Genomic DNA, 25,827 nt, shown 5'->3' with positions numbered 1-25,827 from the left:
GACGTACTCACCAGGGTGATTCCAGGGGAGATAAATCTCCAGAAGACATGCCAGACTGAGCTGGGTCTGAACCCAATCATCATGGTGATGTCCCTATACAGTCTCTCTGTCCCTATAATGGTAATGAGAACAATGACAATGAGAACAAGAACAAGACCAAGAACAACAAATCAAGAACATGAGAAAGAAGAAGAAGAACAACAACAACAGCGACAAGAAAAAGAATAAGTTGACAACAACGACAATGATGATGATAACCATATGGTTAACTTTGACGAACATGAAAGTTTAAAGTTCCTAACGGCATTCCGTTCAAAATAATGATGATGCGCAGTTGATGAATATAGGAGATTTTATATCCTTTGAAATATCATTCATAGAGCAGAAGTATTTGGCACGTTTTCAGGGCTTTCACTGAATGTACAAAAACACGAGCTATGTGGCTAGGAAGTAGATTGATTTTTTAATGTAGCATTTAAACATTAGATGTGATCCAGACAAAATAAGATACTATGAGCCTACGAAAGAACTGTAAAGAATGTGAAAAATAATAATCATGCAGAGAAACTGTCTGGAATGAATTCTCTGTTTAAAATATGAATAAAAAGAAATATTACACCTATAGAACGTGTTGCAGTATATCTAATTCTGTCCAGACTAATTTACCTAATTTTTGGCTAAACGTAAACTAAAAACAAAATGTACAATTGTACAAATTAAAGTTCAATGAGCATATAATACATTTTGGTTTCCATACTTATATAATTACAGAGTTCCTGATTTGCTAATCCTCCTGGGAAATATGTATATATGTATAAATGTAAATTAGATAAATGCCTCCCAAATATTCACTCATTTCAAAAATATATTATCTCAAGATACAAACGTGACGAATATAGTGCAATGGTCACATGTCAAACATACAGCTTCAAGATAAAATGGTTACAATATTTCTCTTTGATTGAAAACATATAAAACACATTCATTAACATAAAAAATACTCAAATTGTAAAGTATAATGTTAAAACCTAAAAATGCTTTTGTGTGAATTGATGATGCAATTTTCAATTGATGATGCACTTATGTCAATTGTATATGTGTAATGAAAATTGGAAATTAAAATAAAGTTAAAAAGAAATAAAATACAACTTTTGTATGATCATTTTCTGGTGCTGAAACAGCAACATAAGCAGAAAACAGTAAACATAATATAAGGACAACAAGAACAATAATGACGATGTAAATCACAAGAAGAAGTAAAAGAGGAAGGAGGCAATTACACTGAAGATACAGTAATGACAACAAAAGGTAAAAACCACTTCAACCCCACCCTCCTTCCTCCCCCCCGCCCCTTTTCCTTGTCATTTTTTCCATGATCATCTACAATATTAGACACAACAATGCCCACAAAATATCGAAATAGGCAGAATACAGAACTATTTAATGACAATTGATATTAACTCTTTCACCGCCAAGTTTCTGTGTGAAAAACAGTCCCCTGCGCCAAATATCTTACACTCATTTACACTCTCTGGTTCACGCTTTGTTTTGTGTCAAAACAAAACAGTGGACTTGGTCACTTCAAACGTGGTCAGGGGGTGAAGGGTAGTCATTGTTCTAATGTGTGGGAAAGTTGGCTACTGCTATTAAGCTTTGTTACAATGTGAAAGACCTTCGGTTTAAGATGAACCTCGATCTCGACTAAAGTCGCTTATGGCGACAAAAGAGATAAACACAAAATAACACTACTAGTACTAGTACTAGTACTAGTACTAGTACTACTACTAAAAAGATGATGACGACGACAATAGTTTTGACGGAATAAAGATGGGTCACCATCGGCATCCTGCTTTCGTAGCTGAAGGATGCTACGGTGAAAACGCAAAGGATGAGGAAAATATTATTTATTTATAGTCTGTTCATCTAAGATGGTGATATTAGAAGGATGAGGAAAAGGAATAAAGAATGACGAAGCATGGCGAAGAATGAAGGATGAAAAAGAATGACACAGACAGATGGTAAAGAATGACGAAGAAGAAGAGGAAAGTGACTTGCCATAGATCCACGACAGTACCAGAGTCTCTGTCACAGCTAACAGCAGTACAGAGAAAGCGACGATGTACCAGTCACACAGCTTCAGCACGTACTGACCGCCCTGTCATCATCATCACCATGATCGTCATCATCACCATCATCATCATCACCGTCGTTGTCATCATCATCTCCATCGTCGTCGTCGTCATCAACATCCATCATCGTCAGTCTTACATTCTTCATTGTCATCATTACCATTGTCGTCGTTTTTTTTTTTTTTTTAAAGTCTGCCAGAGACCACTAGCCGTATCACTTATCTCAGAATAGTTTCGGCACATACTGCCATGTCATTGCATAATCCTCATCAATGTCATCAGCATCAGCATTTTCATCGTTAGGATCATTACCGTCATCATACAAGTGCACTGGGCATGGTAATCCAGTGGATTAACAAATGAACGGATCATGTCATCTTTGTCAACAATAAACTTCATTCATCAGCAGCATGGAAAAAAATGGTTACATATTCTATATTTCAAGCCCTGCTCTCATGGAAACCCCATTCTCGGACCTCCTTCACTTCACTGTTTACGCCGAGTTCCTGTTTTGGTCTTCAGCATCGGCAGATTAGTGGAGGACTGTCGCAGGAAGGACGTGGTGTCGGTCTCCACACTAGTGGGGACGTTCAGTCAGTCTGGCTCCGCAACTAGGGAATTATTGTCGTCAGGAAGGGGCACCAGTAGATGTCCTGTGTATGTTTAATCAGAACAATCACCACTGAACACCCAAACGACACAGCCGCAGTGCAGGTTTACTTCCGGTGTGTGATGACGATGAACGGCAGTTCTCTGTGGACTGCTAGTGCTGAGACTGCGGCAGACGTTCAAGGTGTGGCAGGCATGTTTTTTCCTACTCTGGAGTCAAACCTGGCGCTTCCAGATTGGGGTCTCCCCAGATTAGCCTGGTATGACCCATATGTGTGTAACTGGCCCACTAGAACTGACCCTCTCGAAGTTGGATTTTACACACACACCCACGTCCCGTGCCCGGAGGATATGGAGACCATTCTGGGCTGGTTCAAATTGAACCCTCGGGAGTAACGTTTTGCCCAGGTAAAATTGAGACATTCCCCATACTTAGCTGACATCAACTTAGAGAAAATTGAGAAGTAGGTATTTTAGGCAAGCCTCGAACAACCCTGGGATGATAATCCATATCGACCCCCGCCCTTTACGTAGAAGTAAAGGCCTAACATCTTCTGTGGAGAGGTGTGTGTGTGATGCTGAGCTAGCTGGAATCGAACCCGTTACTACACTCGCTTTTCCGCTCTGAAATACACGTTCCATGTTATTTCTTGTCTTTGATTTTTGCTGTTTGGGTGTTGTTCGTTTTTGTTTCCCAATCCCCTTTAAATTCAGGCTAATCCAGATTAACCTCGGGGTAGTAGGAAAGGGCAAAAGTGGCAGTGAGAATCCAGGCAGCTATAGCCCTGACGGACGCAGCCCCTTAGAAACACACCCTTTCCTTATATCCGCCACATTGTGGTCCGAAGTTAGCCCAGAAGGTCAACCTCCTCTTTTTTCCACACAGTAGCTGGGAGGGAGAGGGGTCAGTAGCTGCCCCTCCGTTTACTTCCACCACGTTGTGATGTGGAGGGAAGGGGACAGTACAAGACAGCCCAGACCTGCTGTCTTCTCTCACGTGCAGTTGTAGGGGGGATATTCAACACAGACAACACAGTAAGACTCCCCCATATCTGCTTCCGTTAATTTCTGATGTACAGGAGGTCAGAGGTGGCGGTGGGAGGCAGTGAAGGCTGGGACAGAACAACCCACTCCGTTTGTAACAGCTTAATTGAACCTGTAGAGAGGGGGCAGTTTCCAACTAAGGGCGGGTAAGGGGAGGTGTCCATGTGGACAAGCCTCTAATGATCCAAGGGATTCAAAACTAGCTAAGAATGACATTGAAGTAAAGTCCAATGAAGAGGAGTGGGGCTGTCTGGGGATATTGTGAGGCTTTGGAGAAAAGCGGTGAGGGAGAAATGCTGCTGATACGGCGCAGATAATGGCGAAGGCATGAAAATAAGGGGGTACAATAAAGAGAAAAACAAACAAACAAACAAACAAACAAACAAACAAACAAAAACAACAGACAACAACAGTAGAAAAAAACACTGACAAACAGGAAAAGTATCCAAATACCTGGGTAACAAACGGAAATCCCAGCACAAATCCCACAATGCACACAGCAAGCGTGACCCAGCGCTTCCTGTGACCAAAACGACGAGGCCAGGTGTCCACGATAGCGCTACTGAGCGTCTGTACATGGACAAACTGGGAACAAACAAAACAGTCACTAATCACACCCACTTCTTTCTTTTCTCTCTCTTTCTTTCTGTTTTGTATGCTTGGCTCACTTCCCTACATACTTGCTTTTCTCTCTGTACTTATTTACTTTCTTCCTTTGTTTCTCTATTTGTTCGCAGGTAGATTTGTCAGTATATCTATCTTATTAGCCGATCCATTTGTCCATTTTGCGCAGTCATCGACCTAGACATGCACGTGCAAACACACACACACACACACACACACACACACACACACACACACACACACACACACACAATGTTATCACAAAGTTTACTCTTTACAATCAGCCTATTTGCAAAGATCAATGTCTTTTTTAATTCCTTCTCCCTGCCTCATTTCATAGAAATTCTCCAAAAGGGAAGTGACTTCACATTGACCTCACTCACATGAGTGTCCAGCCCCACAGTGACCTCACTCACATGAGTGTCCAGCCCCACAGTGACCTCACTCACATGAGTGTCCAGCCCCACAGTGACCTCACTCACATGAGTGTCCAGCCCCACAGTGACCTCACTCACATGAGTGTCCAGCCCCACAGTGAAGAGAACGAGGAAGAACAGCACGGCCCAAAACTGTGGAAGAGGCATCGTGGCCAGGGCTTCAGGGTAAGCAATGAAGGCCAGACCCGTTCCTGGAATAAAACCCACAACCAACATAAACAAACTGATAACTAAATAAATACATAAATGCATTAGATAGTTTAAAGTAAACAGACACTTTTGTGTTGCATTCACACAAAAGATAAACCTGTTGCAATGCATCAATCAGCCAATTGATATATCATTTATCTCGAGTAATTAAACATGTTTCAATTGACTGCTAATTTGTGATGAAAAAATATGTTGGCTTTTGTTATATATACCATGTCACTTTAAAAAGAGACCGATATACACATGAAAGTTGTCGTCTTCTGGTGGTTTGTACTTCTGGTCGAGCATATACGGTTCTGTCAGTGGAGTGAATAGAGCGTATGTAGCTGCCCGTTTGCGGCGAGCTATCGTCTGCTAAGCTAATCAGAGTTAAGTCCCCTCATGTTTACAAGTTGCAAGCCGATTCCTGTATGGCGCGAACGTTGGACGGGGAGATTCTTTCTTCTTCTTTTCTTTTTCTTTCTTTCTGGTAGTGGTTATTGGGTGTCAACTTCGGCAAGGCTAATGAGTTAGTGCTGACCAAGTTTCAGAAGTCAGGTTAACTCCTCTGTTCTGAGCGAGGGTGGAGAGTCGGCTTGCCTCATTAACGGTTTGTTTAAAGCCACGACCTGCTGTTTCAGAGTTTGTTGAAGCAGTGTAGCAAAAGCAAATCTAAATTCTTATTGTCAGAGTTAGGAGAAGAAGAAGAAATTAATGTCATGTTAAAAACAGGGAAATTGATAGCGTTAAACTGATACCTTCTAGTCAGTTCATAGACTATTGTGGATCTGCAGAAGGCAGTTTGGACAGCCAGAAATAATCAGCATCAGTATGTGTGCACCTAAAAGCTCAGTGCAGTTGTCCTGTTGTCTCAGACTTAAACTTCTGCACGTTCAGTGGCCTGTCATGTGTTAAGATATTTTGCAGAGAATACTTTCACGGGAAAGCCTGGTGGCTTTGAACACTTTAATAACTATTACTATCGGGTAATAATAAATGATTTGTGACTGTGTCAGTGGATGCAGCGTTGAAATACTGTGTCTCGTATGTGTGTGTGACTGTCGGTGGATGTAATTTAAGATATTATGATTATTCCTTGCTATTCAGGGGATGTGCTTTGAAATGGGTACGCTCTGTGAAATTATGTATGATGATATTTTTGAATATGGGTTAATTCCTATGTGCTTGGCATGAGTAGGTCTATTTCAGGACTTGTTGTGTATTGTGTGCTAAGGAAAATGTGCAGGTTAGTACTGTGCACAATCTGGAAGTTGATGAGCTTAGTATAATACTGTTAGTTTCATTTATATTGTACGGTTAACTGAATACTAATAATTATTGTGAATTACAGACAATGGCCAGTTGTTGTGGCGCTCAGTCAGGCATATATTTGTGTACCTATCAGAGTGGATTTATTCCTCAGAATTTTGCCAGAGGACAACACTCTTGTTGCCATGAGTTCTTTTTCAGTGCGCTAAGTGCATGCTGCATGCGGGACCTCGGTTCTCATCCCAATGATTTGACGGTCAGTTTGATTTTTCTGTCTGGGAGAAAGGGCGAGAGAGGGATTTGAACCCAGACCGTCACGGACTCTGTATTGGGACAGAACAGTGCTTCCTAAAACGTGGGGAGCCAAAACTGTGTACAGACCTGCAGATGCTCTGTTAGGTGGCAAAACTATGTAAAAATAAATCCACTCTGAGCATGCACTCAAGGCCTGACAAGCGCGTTGGGTTGTGCTGCTGTCAGGCATCTGGCTTGCAGATGTAGTTTAGTGAATATGGATTGTCCGAACGCAGTGACGCCTCCTGGAGTAACTAAACTGAACTTTTCTCTCAGTACGTTACGGTACATTAAAATAAAATACCTTCAGTCACCACCTTATCCACCGTGGTGTTCTGTACGTGAGCCATGTAGCCCACATAGACAAAGATGACGAATCCAGCGAACACTGACGTCACAGCGTCCAGCAAAGGCAGTATCAGGGCATCCCTGGAACGAAAGGTCATTGTATTGAAACAAACACCTAGTGCTGGACTTCAATTAGACCCGGCTCTCTCCTTGCCCTAGAATTAAACATAAATATAATTCTTTCCAGAGCGAGCCTCGGTTCGAAAGCTGACTTTTAATGATTTAACAATGAACCGTGTGAGGCAACATGTATGGAAGGAGTTGATCTTTTTCCCTTGTCAGTCCACGCCTCGCTGCCATACAGGAACGTGCTGACCACAAGAGCCTGATACGTGTCATGTGATATACACCCAATGACAAAACCACTCTACACACTGAACAGGCTGGGGAAGTATTTAAACGTGGCTGGCTCAAAACACACCGATCAGTTCCCTTGACGGCGATTAAGTTGAAGCAGGCTTTCAGATTAATATTTACTTGCGTTCGTGTTCTCTGGTGCAGTTTTCCAATGCTGGTGGCAGCATTCCTAGGTTTGGTGTTTTATCTCAGAACTGAGGATGTGACTGATGCATCAAAGTGATTGAAGTGACGGGAAACTGCATAGCTTACTTAGCTGAGCATCGAGCTTGCATTGTTTTAACAAACTAGACAGCTTCATGACGCTGTCTCAGCTGAGTAGAAGAACTGGTTATTGTGTGTTATGATTCCTAATTATACTTTTTATTGGTTCTACTTTCCCTCCCTCTTTGGACAGTCTGTTTGAAAGTCAAACAGTTGTGAAAAAAAACCCAAAAAAAACCCCATAGGCACCGCTGAACACCACCGAAGTGACTCAGCAGCAGTGCATGGTCTACTCTGGTGTGTGGCCTCCTGGCGACCTAACGACCTGTAAACTGCCGACGCTGGAACTGTGACGGACGAACCCGGGTGTGGCCGTGTATGGGGGAATTTAAATGAGCGACGTGGGAGAAATGTCACTGATACGGTGCAGATGATGGGGCAGTAAAACAAAACAAAAAAAAACACAAAAACAACAACAACAAAAAAAAAAACCCAAACGAAACAAACAACAATAACAACAACAACAACAAAACAAAACAAGATAGGAACACCATAGGTAAGTGAAGTCTCTCCACCTGGTGCCAACCATAGGTAAGTGAAGTCTCTCCACCTGGTGCCAGGGGTAGAGATCACTATATTTGCCCACACATAGTGACATTCTTCTGAGATTAAAAATGGAGTTACAGTCTTGCATAATAAATTCTATAGATCATTTTATGGACCCTAGGTGCTGTCTGTCAACGATCTGGTGGTATTCCAGCTGCATCACATTTAAATGTCTCGCAAACAACAATTACTTAGATTGGAGATTAATGACCCATTTTCTGCTGTTTGTAATGAAAGTTTGAGTAATGTTTTGGTCATTTATAGGCCAAACCCATAGTCACTGACTTGTACACATTGTTGTGGAAGCGGTTGAAGCTTGATAAGGTGGCGGTGCCTCCGATACCAATGCCCATGGAAAAGAAGACTTGGGAGGATGCCGCCAGCCATACCTGCATGGGGATGTTATCATCAGCACTGTGTCTGTCGTCGTCAACATTGTAACTTTTGTCATTATCTTCATCGTGTGTATATTCATTTTCGTCATTGTCTTCTCCTCCACCCACTCTTCTTCGTTCTTCTTTACCAATATCCTCTTCTCTAACGTCTTTTTGCAAATGTACCTGTCATCTTACCAAAGCATTGAAGGTATTTTACTAGTTCTAAGCAATGTAGTTGATTCCCCAAACCGTCCATCCGAAGACAAAAGCAAAACCGAATCATTTGTTGGCTGAGTATTCACATTGTAGCTATCCAGCAAGTCAACTGTCAGTCCTTCCATTGATCAAACAATACTTACACGCAGACCATTCAGCCACTGATTCGACAGTCTTTCACAGACACACACACAGACACACACACACACACGCGCGCGCGCGCACACACAGAGCAGCAGCAGCATCCGTATCCACTTTACCTGCCAGTCCAGCAGACGGTGCCACTTGGGGACCAGGTAGAAGATCACTCCATCCACAGCACCAGGAAGCAGGGACCCTCTGATCAGCAGGGCCAGCAGCACCACGTAGGGCAGGACTGCCGCCACGTACATCACCTGTGTCACACCTGTCTTTTGGATCTACACACACACTCTCACAGCCTTCTCCACTTCTTCAGATATGACGTGTCACATCGACTGCTCAATAGCTCTGACTGATTTGTTCGGGTTTACCTGAATGTGAACTGGTCTCGTTTGAATCGATTTTTATTATTTTTCACGTGATTGTCTTTGATTACAACTCGTTTTACTTCTGGATGTCGTGTAATTCAAGTGTTGATTTCGTTCGGTTTAGTTTGTGTGATTTTGTTCACCTTTTTTGGGTTGAAAAGTTGTATTAATAATAATGATAATAATAATAATGTACATTTATACAGAGCCCTTTATCTCTAATAGCTCAGGGCGCTTTACACGAAAGAAAAATATTACAAGTTACATAAAACATTCAGGACTACTCTTTCTCAAAAAACCCCACCAGAGGCACGAGAGAGTGACCTGATGACATAACCACTGGGGGCAATATCAGCACATACTGCTTCGTCTCCACGGGGCTTGAGCCACGTCTCCACAATAAACAATAAATCAATGTTGTTGTCAACAATGAAAGAAGAAATAGTGGTTCTTTTCTCTCTGCAGTGCAGTGTTTGTGAGGGTCTGGGTTGGAACCCCCGGTCCGGTGTTACCCTTTCTCCCAAGTTTGGAAAATAAGACTGAGTGTCTAGTTATTCGAATGAGACGACAAACATAGGTCCCATATGCAGCACACACCTGGCGCACTTTAAGGAACCCATGGCAACATGTGTTGTTCTCTGGCAAAATTCTGTAGAAGAAATCCACTCTGATAAGTATACAAAGATATAAGCATGCACTCAAGGCCTGACTAGCGTGTTGGATTATGCTGCTTTCAGGCATCTGCATGGCAGATTTCTGATCGCAGTGACACCTCCTTGAGAAACTGAATCTGGAACGGTTTGAGTTGTTTTGAATTGCTGTGGACTGTGTTCGGATGGATTGGCTACGTTTGGTCTGAAACTGCTCTGCTCTGTTCAGGTGTGATCCGATCAACTTCAGAGTGATTCTATTATAAATGATTTCACTGCTGACCTTTCCGGAGGTCTTGATGTCCTTGAAAAGAGTGAAGAAGACAACGGCCCAAGTGGCCAACAGACACAGCACAAGCTGCCATCGCAGGTCCCCCAGGTCACCGATACTGTGGCCCCTGTCCTGCAGCACGTGATTCCTGGTCAACAGTCACAACATCAAATGATTTCTGTTCCACAGGACAACAATCGTATGCTTCCCTTTCAGACATATCTTTTGATTAGTTTTTTTTAAAATGTTGTAATGGCGAGTTGCAGACTGAACTGGGAAGGCAAAATGTCATGTCATGTGAATTACGAATCGGAAAGATTAATTCATTGGATTTCAGGTTTATTGTGTTTTTTTATGGAACATCCAAAGTATGCTATGTCAAAAATATCAGCCAACAAGAAGTAGAAGAGATGCAAGGCCGTCAAGACTAACTTGTGATACACTTAAGATAAATAGATAGACAGATAAATAAATAAATAAATTTAAAGAAAAATTAATAGTTATGATTTGTTCTGTATTTGTTATCATAAAGCTTCGGGTGCATAAAAAAAAGTCTGTGAGCAGATTCATACCCAGCAATTTCGGGTGGAAAGAAATTTTCTTGATCACAGCACTATTGCGGATCTACCAATGACGTTCAAAAATCAATATCTAAGCATGCTTTTTAAGCGTGATAAATCGATTGCCGTATTCGAAGTGATAACGCTGTTTAAATCATGTTATTTTTGTATATCTCAGGCGTTTAAGAATTCTTTTAAGTCCACGGTAAAGGAGACGTTGCCATCGCCTCAAGCACACTGCAACATTTAACCGGTTTCTCTGGATCTACATAGATGTTCGACAAGTTTAGTTACACTCGCCAGGAAACTATGACACGGTCAATTCAATTTATCTTTTATGTTCATTCTGTTTAATTTAGTATACACTTTAAATCATTCATATGCAGTAAACACGTCGATGATGTAGTATGTGTCACTGTATGTGTTCTGCCCAGAGTTTGCATTTCTGTTCTTTTGATTGCGAAAAAGAAAAACAAGATCTGCACAGACCAGCCCAGACAAGTCTGACCAAATCTCAGTGAAATGGTCAATTCAATTTTTCTTTCATGTTCATTTGAATTAATTCAGTGTCGACATTAGAATATTCGTACGCAGTAAACACGTCGATGGTGTAATCAGTGTCACTTTTTGTGTTCTGTCCAGATTTTGTGTTTCTTTCCTTTTAATTGCGAACAAGAAAAACAAGGTCATGCTGTCTTCTTACCAAGCATTGACCACAATCCGGCAACTGGGAAGCGGTAAAATGGTGTTTTCGGAATCCGGGAATAGCCTCAGCGAAATAAATCGTTAATGAACCAGATACACGGCTTAATTCGGGAGACTTACAACCTATTATTGGTATGACTGTGAAGATTTTTTACCTACTATTTTTAAGCCAGATTTGGTATCGACAGACAACATATTTCCAGAAAAAATGGCAATGTTAAAGTTTACCATGGACACACAGATATACATGCAGACATACACACACACACACACACACACACCCACACCCACAGACAACCGAACACCGGGATATAACACATTCACATTGTTTAAACAAGTGAGTCAAAAAAGTGAGTTGCTGCAAAAATGGTTTCCAACTTCTGCAATTTACGGAATGTTAGCTGAAATATTCAGTTCATATTAAGCAAGGTTCTAAAACTGGGAAATGTGTATCATTGTCAATCGATTTTTTTCTTCTTAAATTTCCTAGTTCCATATATTAACGAGTTGGACATGTTTGTTAGATGACGAGGTGTGTGTGTGTGTGTGTGTGTGTGTGTGTGTGTGTGTGTGTGTGTGTGTGTGTTGGGGTAGTGGGGGAGATGGTGTGTGATTTTCTAATGGACTGGATTTCCATGACAAAAATAGCTTTAAAAGATACACCTATGACACATGTGTGATAATTGAAGAATACGCACATCTTAAAGCTTACATGAAAGATGAATGGGATAATGTACCCCACCCCTCCCCCAAAATGGGAAAACTTAATCACCCTTTGTTCCATCGTACTCCCCATACATTCAGACAATGTGTTGTTGGGGTGGGGCTAGGGGTGACGTTTGTGGTTTTAGCGCTTGACACAGCCAGAGAAAATATAACCACGTGTCATATGTACAACATGAAATATGTTCAGGCATATCCTATAAAGTGGTAGGCATATCTGTAGGTCTGATCGCGCGGTTCAAGGTGTTAGTCTTTCAAATTACTGGGAAATTGATATTGCTTACAAACAGCTACAAAACGCACAGAATGTATTCTGTAATTGGCTGAATTTTTATTTTGTTTATTATCTACAGAGAATGCTAGAAGAAATATATACGACTTCAATTTCATTTACCTTACCTGCACTGCAAAGTATCTGACAACCCATCGTGTCCATATATGCACACGCACGCACGAACGCACGCACACACACACACACACACACACACACACGCACACACTAACACTAACACTAACACTGCAGTGTGTGTGTGTGTGTGTGTGTGTGTGTGTGTGTGTTATGTTATGCATATGTGTGTGTATGTGTGAATGTGTGTCTGCATGTTTTACATTTATCTGCTTATTTATCATCATTGTTGTCTTATTTATTTATCAATTTTTTATTTTATTTTTTATTATTATTATTATTATTTATTATTATTGTTATTATTTTATTTATTTATTCTTTTTTTTGTACGCTTATAGTTGACTTCATCAAGTTTATGCGCTTATACATGTTATTATTACTACCAAGGCCTGACTAAGCGCGTTGGGTTACGCTGCTGGTCAGGCATCTGCTTGGCAGATGTGGTGTAGCGTATATGGATTTGTCCGAACGCAGTGACGCCTCCTTGAGCTACTGAAACTGAAACTGAAACTAACACTAACATTTACATATTCTTTAAGAGAAAAGACAGAAACAGATAGCTGGGACTGTCGGGCAAAACACAAGTCTGCTTTATGAAAACAGAAAACTAGGAGGAAGGAGAGCAAGAGAGAGAGAGAGAGAGAGAGAGAGAGAGAGAGAGAGAGAGAGAGAGCAAACTAAACAAGACTATACTGCATTTTCAAACCTACAACCCTTACGTGAAACATGCGCTGCAAGTGACTTTTATGGCAAATTTTAGATCAATACGTACGTGGAGTGATGGCCCAGAGGTAACGCGTCCGCATAGGAAGCGAGAAAATCTGAGCGAGCCGTCGATATTTTCTCCCCCTCCACTAGACCTTGAGTGGTGGTCTGGACGCTAGTCATTCTGATGAAACGATAAACCGATGTCCCGTGTGCAGCATGCACTTAGCGCACGTAAAAGAACCCACGGCAACAAAACGGTTGTTCCTGGCAAAATTCTGTAGAAAAATCCACTTCAATAGGAAAAACAAATAAAGACTGCACGCAGGAAAAAATGCAAAAAATGGGTGGCGCTGTAGTGTAGCGACGCGCTCTCCCTGGGGAGAGCAGCCCGAATTTCACACAGAGAAATCTGTTGTGATAAAAAGAAATACAAAACAAAACAAACCAAACAAGAGAGGCAAGGCCTTCAAGACTCACTTGCGATACACAAAAAAAAAAAAAAAAAAAAAAAAAAAAAAAAAAAAAAAAAAAAATCCAAGCTTTTTATGTATTGAGTATAATTACAAAATGTAATGTTTAAGATGAGAAAGATCAGTTTAAAGCAAATTAATCCCCTAGCATTAATTACAGAGTAATTTCCCTTCTTTACTATCTGCACCAAAATGTTTGCAAAATAAATAAAACTTCCATGCTTAGCAAAAGAAGTTCCTGTTTGAACAAAAAATGATAATAATGACTGCTCTTGTTGTTGGGTCAGAATATCAGGTCAAAGTGTCAAGTTTAGAGAATACAAAAAATATAAATATAAAAGTAAATACAGTTTGCATATAATTAGGCTTCATTTTTTATTTTTTTGTGCCCATCCCAGAGGTGCAATATTGTTTTAAACAAGATGACTGGAAAGAACTGAATTTTTCCCATTTTTATGCCTAATTTGGTGTCAACTGACAAAGTATTTGCAGAGAAAATGTCAATGTTAAAGTTTACCACGGACACACACACACACACACACACACACACACACACACACACACAGACAACCGAACACCGGGTTAAAACATAGACTCACTTTGTTTACACAGGTGAGTCAAAAATGTCCAATCTCCAACATTTTTATCAAATCTGCACACTCACATCCAGACCTTACAACACTTTCGTCAAACTTCTTGCAAAACTTCACACGTCACTCACGTCGAGCGTCACAACACACATGTCCAATCCTACAAGAGACCTTTCCTCCAAACTTCATAACACTCACGTCACGTCCTACAAGAGACCTTTCCTCCAAACTTCACACGTCACTCACGTCGAGCGTCACAACACACATGTCCAGTCCTACAAGAAACCTTGCCTCCAAAACTGCACCACAGAAGACTCCATACTATTCACCGTCGCCGTGATGTTGACTGACGTCATATTGGCCACGTCAAACACCGGAAGGACCGGAGTCAGGCCAGAGGTGTGGTTGTGGTCAGGGTCCTGGTCCTTCGCCTGCTGCAGGAAGCCTGTCGGGAAGCAGGAGTTGGTGTTCCAGCCGTTGTCACAGGACGTCCAAGGCAGAGGGTTGGAGAACGACATGGCCAGATAGTACAGGGCCCAGGCCACAATGGCCGCGTAGTACAGGGACACCACTGCCGTGATCACCACCATGCCGTAACCGATTCCTGTGGAGGGACGTGTGAGGAAATGATGGTGGTGATGATGGTGGTGATGGTCATGGTGATGATGGTGATGGTCATGATGATGGTAATTAAAGTGATAATAGGGATCATGATAATGGTGATGGTTATGGTGGTGATGGTGATGGTCATGATGATGGTAATGAAAGTGATAATAGGGATCATGGTGATGGTCATGGTGATGATGGTGATGGTCATGATGATGATGGTAATGAAAGTGATAATAGGGATCATGATGATGGTGATGGTTATGGTGGTGATGGTGATGATGGGGGTCATGGTGATGATGTTGGTGATTGTCATGGTGATACACTTGACCTACTGTGCAACACTTACTATACTTATACTACTTATACATTTTACCATGTAACTGCGTACTACTTATGAAACTACTACAAATTTATTATGTAACTCCTTCCCATTATCCAAATTTTACGCTTTATTTTCATGTGACTGCGTGTACGTGACTGAGATCTTACTGAATGACACAGGGAACGAATGGTGAGCGCCCGAAGGCAGCTCTCAGTCGGCTCTACCCAGGTAGGCAGCCTGTTGATAAATGACAGCGTGTTTGTTGAGCGCTTAGAGCTTGGTCTCTGACTGAGGATAGGTGCTATATAAGTATCCATATCATCATCATCGCCATCATTATGTTTACAGCCTACGGATATCAAGTAGAATTATCATGCGTATACATGTGCATCAATGACAGTGACAGTGCCATGGAAGGTAGACGTACAGAGGGAGACCAGGAGACGGAAAGACAGACATACAGACACATGCAGACAGAGACTCCAATCCAACAGGAACACCAAAGAAAAGACCAACTCTGACCAACCTCTGAAGAGCGGGCAGACGATCCAAACCCTGCCAGGCCCCAGGTTGGAGAACTGACAGACGGACATCTCCAGAAAGAATATGGGCACTCCACACGCCGCCATCAGCAACAAATAGGGGATCAGGAACGCCGCTGAAAAACCGAAAAAGAAACAGAGAAAAGTGCTCGGCAGGAAATTTTGCGTTGTACGGAGATTAAAAATAAATCTTCCAAAATCGTAAGCCAGTATTGATTGGTGGGAGAACGCCAAAGATGAAGAAGAGGGGGAGGAGGAGGGAGGAGGAGGAGGAGGGGAATGAGTATCTGTGAATGAATGGACTGATTTTTCTTAAAAAGGGAAGCAGAATAAGCAAAAAAAAACTTTGTCTTTGTTGTTGTTTTTTACTCACTTGTGTATAACCCAGTGTTCGGTTATCTCTCTCTCTCTCTCTCTCTCTCTCTGTGTGTGTGTGTGTGTGTGTGTGTGTGTGTGTGTGGTAAACTTAAACATTGCCAGTTTCTCTGGAAATACTTTGTCTGCAAATACCAACTTTGGTTCATACACAGTAGAAAAAAAAGTCTTCAAAGTCATACCAATGATACTTGTAAGTCTCCCTAATTGAGCCGTATTTCCGGATCATTAAATGTTTATTTTGTTGAGGCTCGTTCCGGTTTCCGAAAACAGCGCATTACCGTTTCCTAGTTGCCGGAACGTTGGCTATGCTTGGTAAAATGGCATGACCTCGCTTGTTCGCAATTAAAAGAAAGGAAATATTAATTCTGGACAGAAAACATAGCTACACAAACTACACCATTGACACGTTTTCTGTATATGAATATTCTAAAGTGGACACTGAATTAACTAGAATGAAAATAAAAGAAAATATGAATCAACCGTTTCAATGAGTTTCGGTCATCTTTGTCTAGACTGGTCTGTGCAGATCTTGACAAAACATTTTGTGGTGTGCCTGACACGATGGCAACGTCTACTTTACTGCTAAATTAAAAGAAATTCTTGAATAATCATTGATGTGTTTACCGCATATGAATGTTTTAAAGTAAATACTGAATCAACTAGAATGAACATAAAACATAAATTAAACACGGATCTCCGCAGATCTAGAGAAAACGGCCACATTTTGTCGTTTGTTTGAGGCGATGGGAACATCTCCTTTACCGCCCGAGATATACGAAAATAACATATTTAAACGGCGTTATTACTTCGATTACCGTTGTCAATTTATTACGCTAAAAGAACATGCTTGAATAATGATTCTTGAACATCATTAGCAGACCCCCCTTAGCACTGTGTATACCTATAAGACCACTTATTCATGGCCCAAACATGCTAGGCTCAAATCTGCTTTTAAGCTTCTTTTTTTTTGTAACGCGAAGCTTTATATGATTATAACAACAAATACAGAACACATTTTAACAAATTCACTTCAGAGTATATATATATATATATATATATATATATATATATATATATATATATATATATATATATATTTGAATTCATTATTTCTTTAAGAGTGCATCACAAGTGAGTCTTGAAGGCCTTGCCTCTCTTGTTTTACATGATATGATGATATGAAATGGATCAAACCCATGAATACAGACAGAGAGAAGGCAAGACAAGACAAATGGTTTATTGACTTAAGCATTTGTTCATATCACACATATCAAGACAATATGTATTCGACTATTGATGATGAAACTGATGCTTTTTGGGGGACATATATGAGGAGGGGGGGGGGGGAATGAAAATCACCAGAACATATGAGAGAGAAAGAGAGAGAGATTCAAGATTCAAGATTCAAGATGATTTATTCATATAGGCCAAGGCCCCTAATGAAGGGGTATATGAACAGACAGCAATAAAAAACAAAAACATTTCACATAATACAACATACATAAAAAAACAACAACTCGATATAACATAAGTTCAAATGAAAAACTAGCCTAGCAACAAAACAGTGTTTTCATGACGTAATAGTTTCTCGGACTTTGAAAGCTTTATATAAATACAAAGCAAGGTTTCTAACAATTTCACAGGATGTTGAGGACATTAACAAGTTCAATTTAAACATATTTGGTTGTCTATAATATTTAGGCTTAATAAATGATTCTCGAATATTCCTCAAAGCTGGACAACAAAGGACAAAGTGCATTTCATTTTCTGCCGAATCTTTGCATAATGGACAAATCAGATCAGTGTCATTACATATTCTGTATCTATAATGATGAACCGCTAGCTCAGAAATACCTAGTCTGAATCTTGTTGTTATATATTTCAAATGTCTATCCATATTTAACATCAGGTAAGGTTTCAAGTCTGGGCCATTACTGAAATTCCTATAAAAATCAAATCTTTCACTATTTTGAATATGAGCAGACCATTTCTGCCATCTACAATCGATCAAACGTTGCCGAAAAGCACAAATAAATGACTGAATGCTGCCAACACCTTGGTTTAGCCAAACAAAACAAAACCCATACTCAAATAAACAGTGACGTATTTTTGTTACCCAATTTACTTTGCCTCTAGTATCTAAATCAAATAGCATATCATAAGCTTTACGAGGTAATCTGTTGGCATCCATTTCTAATAACCTTAACCAATAACGAATACATTTAACTGCAGCAACTAAATACATCGGGTACCGATTTGTTTCTCCATAAACTAAATCATTAGGAGTTTGCCTTTCAAGACCTAAAAATGTCTTCAAAGCAAAAGTATGAACTGATTCACAATGAACAGCGGCTCTATCTAGGCCCCACAACTCCGAACCGTATAACACAACTGGCTGTACCTGAGCATCAAACAGCTTAATAAATAAATCAAAAGAGGTATTATTGAACACATGTAACTTTTTCATAATACAGATTAAAGCATTTTTAGCCCTACTTGCTAAATCTTTACAAGCACCAACAAAACTCAAACGTGTGGAGAAAAATATTCCCAAATATTTATAAACGTTAACAACTGGCATTAACTCATCACCATACAACCACCTTTCCCTGCTACTCAGATAACCACCCTCACGAAATACTATGATATTGCTTTTAGTCATGTTTACTCTTAATTGAAGTGAATCTGCCGCACGGTGTGAAGAATTCAGTTGTGTTTGTAGACCTACAACAGTTTCTGACATCAAAATAACATCATCAGCTAACAGAAGTATAAACAATTCAAAGGCATCAACTGAAAATACAGCTCCATGTCTCCCATTCGTAATTACCTGAATTGCAAGTTCGTTTATGAAGAGAGAAAATAAAATTGGGCTACAAGGATCACCCTGTCTAACCCCTACTGTACAGTTGATAAATTCAGTCAGTTTGGCACCACAACGAACTCTAGCTCTTACTACATTATACATACTTTTAATACAATTATAAAGTTTACCTCTGATACCATTCCTTAGTAAAACAGGCCATAAAAGATTTCGGTTAATAGAGTCAAACGCTTTTTCAAAATCAATGAAAGCGACATACAATTTACGATCAAATGAGAACTGTTTCTGAACAAGTGAAAGCAACGTAAACATGTGGTCTACTGTAGAATATCCTTTTTTAAATCCGGCTTGATGATCACCAGTGATATTATTTTCGTCAACCCATTCCTGTAATCTTTTATTGATAATTATTCCATACAATTTACCACTTATATCACCTAAAGAAATACCTCTAAAATTATTGGGATTATTTACATCACCTTTCTTGTAAATGGGCAAAATAATAGATTCTATCCAGTAATTAGGGTATACACCATTATCAAACAGTTTATTAAACAGCTTAACGAAAAAAAGGACTACTTGATCAGAAGAATTTTTATACAGTTCACTAACAATTCCATCAGGCCAAGCTGCCTTTCCATTTTTAAGTTTTCTTAATGCCAGTTGTACCTCTTCATTAGAAATTGGCCGGTTCATGTAAAGATCTGCTTCATCATCAATCATAGCATCATCATCATAAGCAACTTCATTATGCTCGTTATCAACATTCGATTGTAACAAAGACTGAAAATGTTGAAACCAAACGTCACAATCAATAGCATGTCTAGGTTGTTTTCTTTTCTTCGAAACTCTATTAATATTATTCCAGAATTCCTTTTGGCTACGTATAGATGTTACAAGCTTATCCATTAAAGATTTATTGAAGTCCTTCTCTTTTCTCTTTAATAAATGTTTATATTCTCGTCTTGCAATTACATATGTATTTTTATCTTCCACTTTTAATGTCCATCGACTAATCCGTAATAACCTTCTTACCTCCCTTTTACTCACAGCACACTCATGGTCAAACCAGTCATCACATACCTTGTTGTTATTGACACGCACACGTCTTTTCATACACTCCGCACTTTCCTTCATACATTCATTCAACAATGTTAGTGCATCATTCACATGAACATCTATCAAATTTATTGCATTGTCAATTTTTGTACTAATCTGCTCATTACTTAAAGTATCACGAAACAGCTGTGCATATTCTTCATTCCATATGATTTTTTCAATGACAATGTCCTGTTTTTGTTCAGCTGCATCAAAATTCTTACCTCTAGGGAAAACAACGTGAAGTGTTACAGGTAGGTGGTCAGTGTCAATACGTTCTGATACAATTAGTTCACATGAATCAAACACAATATGAAAGAGATCTTTTGAAAATATAAAGTAATCGTTGACACTGCATCCAGCATCTGAAATGTATGTATAGCAACCTTGGAAGTCGCCCTCACATACTCCATTTAAAATACATAAATCTAATGCAGTGCACAAATTCAACAACTTACCATAATTGTTCAAGAGATTATCTTGTGAATGTCTTGACTTATTGACAGAATGACTTTCATGCTGCGTGTAGAAATCAGAGAAATATTGACATATATTAGAGGTTCTACTATTTAAATCACCATTTAGGATAATATAAGCATCATATAATAATAAACAATCAGTCAAGCAATCTTCCAGCATATTTATTCCATTATCAATATCAAAGTACGTATAAAAAGGGGAGCTTTCAGGAGGAATGTACGAACAAAAATACAGGATATCTTTATCAAGACCAAATAATATCTTATCAATTAAAAAGACGCAAAAATTAGGGTGATTCACATCGACAGTTTTAACAAACGGACACAATTCATTCCTTATCAAACACACCATACCTCCGGATCGTCTCCCTTGTTTTGATAACTTAACTGCTGGTTTACAAAATGAAGTGTAACCAGAGAACATGTTAGAGCGAAAATCTTCCATGAAAGTTTCAACACACAAAATCAAACTTAAAAACAAACGCAACGAATTCAGAATCAGCAAGTTTAGAATACAAACCATTAACATTCCACAGTAAAAACGAGAAAGGTTTATTAACATCATGTGTGTCATATGTACACGCCGAGCTCTCCAACTGGCTGCACGTGCAAACAGGAGACAGTTCAGCGGGGCTGTTCTGGTTCACCAACCATGTCACAACAGTGTCACTGTCACCTGAGACAGACAATTCAACCGGTGTAAACATTTCATGGTTCCCTTTCTCACCCAAACCCAGGAAAGGACATGCTTTCTGAACTGGCTGGCCCCACCCTTATCTATTTTCCTTCAGACCACCACGGCCATCCAGAAAATACTTCCTGCTGTCAATGATTAAATGGTCATAGACCATCGTCGCTCTTTTTCCCTCTGATCTTGCCTTTTTTAAGTGGGGCGAAAGATTACGCCTGATTTCTCTGACGCGCGCAGAGAAATCTTCCCCAACAAAAATGTTTGTGCCTTTCAAATTTCTTTTAGCTTTCAGAATTTTCACTTTGTCTTTGAAGAAAGAACAGCATGCGATGATAGGGGAGTCAGATTTGGCATTTAGTCTGTGAACACGTTCAAATTCAATGTTATCAGTAATGTCTAATGAATCTGTAATAATATCCTGTAATCTTCCTTCTACTAGTTCACTTGTTTCATTCTGGTCTCTCGAAACACCATAAAAAATCAAATTATTGCGTTTTGATCTACCTTCTAAGTCATCAGTTTTTTGTTCTAATTGTTCCACTTTGGCCATCAGATCAGAATTTTGTTTTGCCAACTCCACGTTTTCCTTTTTCAAATCACTCACCTCCTCCCTCAGATTACTTAAGTCGCTGTACAGGGTGGCATACTGGTCCTTGAGTTCTTGCAAACCGCTCTCCATGCCATCGAACCTGCTGTCCATGCCATCAAACCTGCAATTAATTGTCTGTAGCATACCCATCAAGTCTGCAAGGGAAGGCTGATGAGGAGAAGGGGGTGTCGTCTGTCCTCTGTCCGGAGTGCCGCTCGTCCTGTCCGCTCCAGTCCCACGTCCCGTACTGTCCAGTCTGGTCTGCCGAAGGCTGTCCGCCTTGGGTCCTGATCCCGGGTTCTGTTCGATGTCTCCACACCGAAGACGAAGACTGCCCCAGAACAAGTAGGTGAGGGTCAGGCCTAACATGACACCGGTTACCCTGTCGCTCGGTCTCAACATGGCGATGTGCATGGCCGCTTTCTCAGCTGCTCGCTTCGCCATGAACCGGACGAAAACCGGCACGAAGGAGCCACAGACCGCCCTGAAGGCAAGTGGTGTCGAAGGCATGATACCAAAGGTATCTGTTGGCAAAATTCTAAAACTGTACTGTGCCTGTGTCCGTAACAATTATCAAAATTAACGGAGCGCTGTGAAGTGCGACTGCGCTGACCCGTGACACAGTTCATGCCCCCCAAAGAGAGAGAGAGAGAGAGGTATAACTCATCAGTAAAATAGGTCAGAAATAGCATGCAAGTCCTCAAAACAGAGAGGCTATTCATCCAACTTCTGCAAAACAAAATGAGTTTATACCGTTTTCTGCTTTCAGTCATTCATTCAATTATTCAATAACAATAAAACCAATGCCGACGAAGCGCATGACAATGGCGATGATGACAACGATGACAGTACCTCCGCCGTTTATGTAGCAGACGTAGGGGAACCTCCAGACGTTGCCCAGACCCACCATGCTTCCGATGATGGAAAATAAAAACTCCAACCAGCTGTCCCAGTTCCCTCTAGCTGTCGTTTCTTCCATCTTGCGGCGGACCTCCATCACTGTACACACACCAACAGTCTGAATCAGATAGTATACACCGTCGTAATACAAATAAACCTCAATATGAAAACTTTGTAATTCCGATGGGTATTAAAATCAGATGAATGAATGAATAGATAAATAGGTAAATAATAGATTGAACAAATAAATAAATATATCTAAAAATATACAGAGTAATTAAGTCACCAACTGGCAAAATACACACAAGAATACATACATTCACAAAACATCCAAAAAATACGACAACTTTGCTGTCAAATATACTGAACGCTTGTCTATCCGTATGTTGTGACTCTCACACACACGCACGCACACACGCACACACACACACACACTCACACACACACACTCACACACACACACGTACACTCACACACACACACACACACACACACACACACACACACACACACACACTCACACACACACTCACACACACACACACACTCACACACACACACACTCACACACACACACACACTCACACACACACACACTCACACACACATACACACACACACACACACACACACACACACACACACACACACACACTCACACACACACACACACACTCACACACACACACACACACACACACACAGGCAGAAGGTGGGATGGTTGGGGGATGAAAGGGGGTAGGGGAGTAGAAACAGACAGACGGACAAACAGATACATTACATGGCTACATATCACAAGAACTGAGTCCGTCATACAATTTCACGTTCAAAAAGAAACCTTCCAGCGTGCTAAATCCTTCTTTTCTCTCCATCAAAAATTCATTTGAGCCTTTTGTTTGTTTGACAACTGAGTTCTAAATGCGAGTGAATCGTCTAAACATAAAGCTATAGCCTACAAGTGTATGCTGTGTAACATGAGTCAGCAATAGAAAGAGAAATACGAGAATAGACAACGGAGATACACACACACACACACACACACACACACACACACACACACACACACACACACACACACACACACACAGAGAGAGAGAAACAAGTAAGATGGGCCACAAAATCACTTAATTAAGGAACAGCTGGGGAGAATGGCTACATCTGGGACCAGAGAAGGACAGCATCCATCAGCTGGGTCGAGCTCAGCAAGTCATCATTTTCAGACTGCGCACAGGCCACTGCCAGCTCCTCTCCCATCTCTATCAACTGAAAATTTCCCACACTGACCAACGTCCGTGTGACATTGCTCTTCAAACTCCAGCCCATGTCCTGCAAGACTGCCCTCTGCACAAAGAGCTGAGGCGCCAGATCTGGCCCAGTCCCGCAGCGCTCCAGGACAAGTTGTGGGGAACGGCGACAGAACCAAGTTTCTGCTTCCCCTCAGCGTAAAAAAAGAAAAGAAAAGAAAAGTCTAAACACAACAGTCACAGATCAAGCAAGATAGGGTACCTGCCGATAGCGCTACGTGTCAATAGTGTTTCGTGTCGTTATCACTACGTGTCGATAGTACCGCTGTTTTCAGTTTTATCGTCTCAACAGCGCTATGTGTCAATAGCGCTACGTGGCGACAGCACCACTTTTTGTCAGCCCCGATCCACTTATTATCACGTTTCACTGGCGCTGTACAACGGATGTAGCCAACAGTTACCGATTAGCCTTGTACTTGATGCAGCGCAATACTTTCTCTCAGAATGAGGAAGGGGCTGGGGGACTGGTATCGGAGTCTGAGGGTGGTGAAAAAATATATGAAAATATACCTAACCCTAATCCCAAAGATTTTGTTTTTCCAATTTCATTTTGAAAATCAACTTCATTTAAATGAGATGGGGACATAACAGAGAAGACCCCTTTTTGAACATATTTTATGGTTCCCGGGTGTGATTAAAACGTAAGTCACAGACGTTTTAAAGGATCCCCCCCCCCTCCCACCCTCCCTGCAAATCCTCTCAAGCATGTATATGGGCCTAACCCGATCCGATCTAAACTGATAAAAATATTGGTTTCCGTACTTCATGTCAGGTCCCTTGATGAGTGATCACAGTACCAGAACAAGTCGCTACATGTTGTGTACACTTGACTTTCGTTTCAACTCTGCGAAAAGTCTGAACTTCATGAGACTCCATACTTATACTCGAGCAATACAGTACCATCTCGCCTAAGACACGACAAATGCGCAACGAGCACTTGGCGCCGACAGTCACACACATTGAATGAAGTGTTTGTTCTGTGGAGTGATGTGTTGTTTAGATCATTGTTTTGGTTTTCTTCATGCGATTCAGCTCTGTGCTTATTGTCTATCAACCGTCAGAGGTTTGTTCGCTGGAGATGTCGCTGGACTGAGAAAGAAGGATGTGGAATATTTTTTCCGCTGTTTCAGTGTTTTTATGTGTGTATTTGTAATAGTTAATTCAACAGAGAGTAATTTCCGAAAATGACACAAATATTCAGACAATATCAAGTCACTTCCTGCCAGTAACTGCAAATTGGTGATATTTACTTCCTGTTCTGTCTGATTTTTAGGAACATGTTTGAATAACGAAAGATTCGGGTAACTCATGTTACGAGCAGGCCATTGCGATTTGAGTAATTGTTAAAACTGAGAGCTGTTATGTCAAGCTAGTGGGCAGGCTTGTCAGAAACATCCATGTTGGCTTCAGAAGATTTTACAGAAATTGTGCATAACCGGTATAATCAAACTGAAAAGCGCTTTCTACCAAATAATAAATATTTCTCTATCATGGGCAAATTGTATAAAGTACAGGACCACGGTGCAAACCGTGTGCCAAATGTATACATTTCTCTTAGGTTTTTTCTAAAAGTAAACTTTTTAATTTCTATTTTTGTTCTCAATGTATGTGTTACATGAATGGGACAAAGTTTGTCTGAAATATCTGTCACAAGCCTGTTTCAGCATTTATTAATGGGACAAAGTTTGTCTGAAATATCTGTCACAAGCCTGTTTCAGCATTTCAAAGGCAAAAGGATAAAAATGCGTACATAGACTGACAGACAGAACAGACAGACAGACAGAGCGGACAGACAG

General features: G+C 40.6%; 1 protein-coding gene across 2 annotated transcripts in view; it reads right to left on the bottom strand.

Annotated features, from left to right (window-relative positions):
• Positions 1–25,827, bottom strand: part of LOC143287516 (sodium- and chloride-dependent glycine transporter 2-like) — a 32,810-nt gene that overhangs the window by 6,477 nt on the left and 506 nt on the right. The window contains exons 1-12 of one of the 2 annotated variants that reach the window (XM_076595558.1): positions 24,012–24,150; positions 22,680–22,826; positions 15,753–15,884; positions 14,587–14,899; positions 10,146–10,281; positions 8,964–9,098; positions 8,396–8,499; positions 6,900–7,024; positions 4,922–5,034; positions 4,236–4,367; positions 2,056–2,155; positions 12–112 (exon numbers count right to left, since the gene is read on the bottom strand). In XM_076595558.1, the coding sequence (XP_076451673.1) occupies positions 12–112; positions 2,056–2,155; positions 4,236–4,367; positions 4,922–5,034; positions 6,900–7,024; positions 8,396–8,499; positions 8,964–9,098; positions 10,146–10,281; positions 14,587–14,899; positions 15,753–15,884; positions 22,680–22,824 (1,536 nt within the window). In that variant the 5' untranslated portion in view covers positions 22,825–22,826; positions 24,012–24,150. Of the gene's footprint in view, positions 1–11; positions 113–2,055; positions 2,156–4,235; positions 4,368–4,921; positions 5,035–6,899; positions 7,025–8,395; positions 8,500–8,963; positions 9,099–10,145; positions 10,282–14,586; positions 14,900–15,752; positions 15,885–22,679; positions 22,827–24,011; positions 24,151–25,827 lie in introns of those variants that run through there. The other variant, XM_076595557.1, reaches the window with a different exon arrangement.

The sequence above is a fragment of the Babylonia areolata genome, chromosome 11 (assembly GCF_041734735.1).
Source record: "Babylonia areolata isolate BAREFJ2019XMU chromosome 11, ASM4173473v1, whole genome shotgun sequence".
Taxonomy (NCBI): Eukaryota; Metazoa; Mollusca; class Gastropoda; order Neogastropoda; family Buccinidae; genus Babylonia; species Babylonia areolata.
The sequence above is the reverse complement of the archived record's forward strand: the minus strand, read 5'-3'. Positions and strand labels throughout refer to the sequence as shown.